General features: G+C 42.4%; 1 protein-coding gene across 1 annotated transcript in view; it reads left to right on the top strand.

Moving 5' to 3' along the window:
• dock10 (dedicator of cytokinesis 10) overlaps window positions 1-5,000 on the top strand; it is a 95,807-nt gene that overhangs the window by 32,039 nt on the left and 58,768 nt on the right. Inside the window, 1 exon segment of the mRNA XM_042064176.1 lies at window positions 581-663. Within this exon segment, the coding sequence (XP_041920110.1) occupies window positions 581-663 (83 nt within the window).

Raw genomic sequence — 5,000 nt, 5'->3', positions numbered from 1 at the left:
TGTCTATACTGTTCACATTGCACTTTTCTGCCTTTTTGCACTTCTGGTTAGACACTAACTGCATTTTGTTGTCTCTGTACTTGTACTTTGCACAATGACAATAAAGTTGAATCTAATCTAATCTAATCTAATCTAATCTAATGTCTCCATCCTCCATAGCAGAGATGCAGACCTACCCTAACCTCATACTGATTACTTTACTGATTCACTTTAAGGAGAATGGTCACAAAAGTGTTTAGAATGTTCCTGAAGGAAGATTCTGTTTGATGTTGTGCTCAAACATCCATTTTAAATGAGGAAGTGTGAGTGTAGTGTGAGTGTAATCTTTTGAATGGTATGATTCTGGAATGACCTCTAGTGTTCTGATTGGATGATCACATTTGACAAGTTGCCTGCTAATGGTTCACGTTCTCCAAATAGAAATGTATTGTCTAATATCATTGATAAAGTGTCCAAATAACATTGCCTGGCAAAATGACTGGAAAAGTTGCCCTGTGTATAATCACTGTCACTCCATGTGAAAACTCACGCGTCTCACCCATGCTCACGTTCCTCTCCTCCTGTTGTGCTTCTCTCACAGGCCTGCAAGTTCTACAACTCCCAGCTGCACATGGTGGAGTTTAAGCATGAGGAGTATGCTGGAGACCACCGCACGCTGCCCAGGTATGCACAACACTCGATTCACTCATCCCTCTCACCTGATTCACTCATCCCGGTCACCTGATTCACTCATCCCTCTCATAATTTCTTTAATTTCCCCTGGGGATTAATAAAGTATCTATCTATCTATATATCTATCTATCTATCTATCTATCTGATTCACTCATCCCAGTCACCTGAGTCACTCATCCCTCTCACCTGATTCACTCATCCCTCTGACCTGATTCACTCATCCATCTGACCTGATTCACTCATCCCTCTCACCTGATTCACTCATCCATCTGACCTGATTTACTCTTTTACATATACTGTACTGTTGCTTACTCACCTAGCAGACACTTCTATGTTGTGTCCAAAGCAGTTTGTAACAGGGCTTGAAAACGAAATTATTTTTCAAACGTTCCGTTCCGAACGGTTCAGGTAGGCCTATGTTTAACGTTTTCGTTCTTGCATGCGTTCCGCCACCAACATATCGTTCCTGAACCGGTTCGGAACGCAAAATATCGTTCGTTCTTAAAGTTCCGGCAGTGTTTGGTGGGCCTATCAAATCTAAGAAGACTAGCCTATGCCCAAAAATAATAAATCACAGGTGGCATCCAAAAACATTCAGATGGGCTATCCATCCCATAGCCTACAGACTTACTGTAGGCCTAACCTATGCCTATAAATAATTTCTTATCAAAAATATTTCTGGATACGTGCTAAACTCCTTACCTGGTTGTAGCCTAAGTTTTATCCATATGGAGATCTTCAAAGGCTTGCGCTATAATTCCAACCCTGTTTATAAACGAACCTGTCTGTTGCTGACAAGGCCTATCTCAAATTTCCCGTTTAACTTTTCTACCTAGAATAGGCTGTAATTGCGCAAACATTTCAAATCCCGACTTTAAAACGACAAGGCGTGGACAGGCAAAATAGGCTATTACGCATAGGCTACAAACAATTTCCAAATCAGTTTCAGTAGCCTACGCTACGAGATGGCCTAAGATCGGAAGTGGCAGACGGATAGGTTACATTACAACAGCAAGACAAAATATACACATTTGGACCAAAGGTCCATTTATTCGTTTTTTTTTCAAACTGCAGAAATCAAATTATTAGGCTGTTCGCCTACAGTAGTTGGCTACATAGCGGCTTGTTAGCTCACATTAACAGTGTAGATGCGGGCTTGTTTTTCGCACAACCGGAAATAGTCTCCCTGACATAGGATATGCTTTTGTGAAATTTTATAAAATATATAGAGAACGAAAAAAAAAAACGTTATTAACCGGTTTTGTGGATTTCAGAATAACGTTTCTGTTCCGGAACAGTTGAAGACCATTTTGTTTTCGTTTCCGTTTCCGCTCCTCGTAAAATTCCGTAAAATTCCGTTCGTTTTCGGTTTTCGTTTTCGTTCCTTGAACCGGTTCGGAGCCCTGGTTTGTAATACCACTAGCAGATGGACAAGTAGCAGAAATCCATTCTCTTAAGCCGGTGTGTGTGCTTCCTGGTTGTTTAACCTCTGGTGTATCAGTACTCAGCACCTTCGGCTCCTAGTTTAGCTATTGGAACACTGCATTCGTTCACTTAGCAGATGCTGCAAGATGTGCTCTCCATTGAGCACATAGAACCGGTCTTCTACAGTGATCCCCGACCTCTGACCTTCCATGGGCCTGGCGCTCGGCACCAGTGGAATGTTTTCCTCTCTCCCGCAGGGGTTGCCATGGTGGACTGGGGTCAGTTCGCATGACCCCCTCCCTCCGCTAGCCGCGGGTCTGGATGCTGAGCCGTCACCATTCCCACATATTTTTAGCCATCCTGGATCTGTTCATCTCTGTTCATCCTTCTGCTCGCTTACTCTCGCTCACACACACACACACACACACACACACACACACACACACACACACACACACACACACACACACACACACACACACACACACACTGAGCACACTACTAGAGGAAACCCAAAACTTTATTTTCGCAAAAGGCCCTCGGAAATGCTTGTGGTCTGCCTTTTACATAATGGACGTTGTAAATAGACGTTCTGGTCGTGTCCTATGGGCCTCTCATGTGTCCAAGTGGAAAAACAGACTAGTTCACTGCGAGGCTAAAAAATCTGATGTAGTAGGACATCGTTCACAAAGTGGGGCATCTGTCATGCAGTGATATGTCTCAAGTGTAGTTGGACATCTCTGATGGAGTTGGAGATCATGGGAGACATCTCTCACATATTGGAACATCTCTGGTGTAATGGAACATCTCTGGTGTAGTGAGATATCTCTGGATTAGTGAGACATCTCTCACATATTGAAACATCTTTGGTGTAATGGAAAATCTCTGGTGTAGTGAGACATCTCGCACATATTGGAACATCTCTGGAGTAATGGAACATGTCTGGTGTATTGAGACACCTCTGGATTAGTGAGATTTTTCACATAATGGAACATCACTAGTGTAGGAAGATATCTCTAGTGTAGTGAGATATCTGCCACATAGGGAAACATCTCTGGTATAATGGGACATTTCTCTGGCGCAGTGAGATCTCTCAAAGGTTGGCTTGAATTGTGAAGAGCAGCGGTCCCCAAACTTTTTCTTCTGAGGGCCAGCTCACTATGCCTGGCTCCAAGAGAGGGCCAGAGACTCGGAGTAGTTCTATATCAGTAACCATAAATAGCTTAGTGCTGTGAACAACAGCAGTCTACCTTAGTTGAATATTCTATTACATTTAATCATAGGCTATTGCATTTTAATACCATTGTTAGCTGTGTTTATATTGTCATCATGCCATATCAGTGTAAAATTAAATAATACTAATAAAAAAACGTTTGCAATCCCAAAAGTATTAGCAGGGAGTCCCAAAAGCATATTTTATTAAAAAATGTGTGAACTCTGAATTCTGTGTCTTTGCATACACAGCTCAAGTTGTGAATATCCTACAAATAATTTAAAGTTCTCAAACTATGAGAATTATATGAAGTGCTGAAGTGGTCTGAAATGACCACCATTCTAACTTTCAGTCACCTGATGAGAACTTTGTGAACTCTTTGTATGAACATTTGAACGAGTGAATAAAAAATAGAAATAATTATTCCAGAAAATCCCAGAAATATGACTTCAATAGAAGTTAGTTAGTTATTAACAATTAATTGATACATTTTTAAAATACTTTGAGCACTGATCCAGTCAGCATAGGCCTCTTACATTGTTTGCAGGTAGGCTTATATTTCATTCCGTTTTCGATGGCAAACGCAAAACAGCGCCAAAACAACCACCGGTGGACAAAAAGAGTATTACATGTGTACTGTTAAGACTCTCCATAGAGAATGAATGGGGGAAATTGCGGCGGTTATAGTTTGACGATGTCGTACTCCCGTGCGGGCCAGTTGCTATATACTACGGACATGTTTTGGGAGGCCACCCAAAATGAGGTGGCGGGCCGTAGTTTGGGCACCACTGGTGAAGAGTAAGCAAGAGAGGAGAAGAATTTAAAAAATGATCTCATGTGACATCAGCCAGATTCCTTGGCTGAGCCTCCCAGCCTGCCTTTCAGAAGGCCATCCTCACACCACAGAGCACTCACAAAGGCCTCTCGCTCATCAGCGCATCCAAGCGGGCACTGGTGCAGACTCCCTTCTGTGGGGTCCTGTCAGGCAGGGAGACAGATTGGGCGGCCAGGACTCTGTTCCTGTTCTGTGCCTGTAAATCCACCATGTTGTCTTAAGGGGCAGGACGGGGATAATTAGGCCTGGGTAACTTTCTCACAGTAACAATGCCCTTCTACCCAGGCCCTTCTGAAAGTGTGAAAAGGATAAATAGCAAAAAGGCTACATCCACCATTACATGGCTCACGTCCTCCATGGAATGCAATAAACATGAATAATTGAGATGAGATGCAATCCAAACGAGGCGCAATAAAATGAATAATTGAGATTAGATAAAGCAGCTAAATGAAACTGCATTTTTTTTTAAAGCCCCTGAATGTGTTTGCATGCTTTTAAATGTCACACCCTGGGGACATGGGTAATGAGATCACACTGGTGGAGAGACTGGAGTGTTACCTGCTATGGATGGAGGCAACAGCAGCAGAGGAGAAGCTGCCCAGCACAGTCTCTACACACTTTCTAACTGACCAAAGCACACTCTATGGACCCTTTCAAGAGAGTTCCATTATCAGCATCATAGTTGGCCCCACAAGACTTCCGTTTTAACATTCCATTTGTTATCTTAATGCAGAGCAAAGATTCTAGAACAGAGCTCTGTTCTAGAATCTTTGATGCAGAGGAAGTAGATTGGGAACCAAATAGAACGTTCAAGCATTGTTTTTGTTTTTATTGTTGAAAGGGTCTATATGGTCT

This window comes from Alosa sapidissima, chromosome 15, assembly GCF_018492685.1.
Source record: "Alosa sapidissima isolate fAloSap1 chromosome 15, fAloSap1.pri, whole genome shotgun sequence".
Classification (NCBI taxonomy): domain Eukaryota; kingdom Metazoa; phylum Chordata; class Actinopteri; order Clupeiformes; family Clupeidae; genus Alosa; species Alosa sapidissima.
Note: the sequence above shows the minus strand (reverse complement) of the source record. Positions and strands in the feature narration are given on the sequence as shown.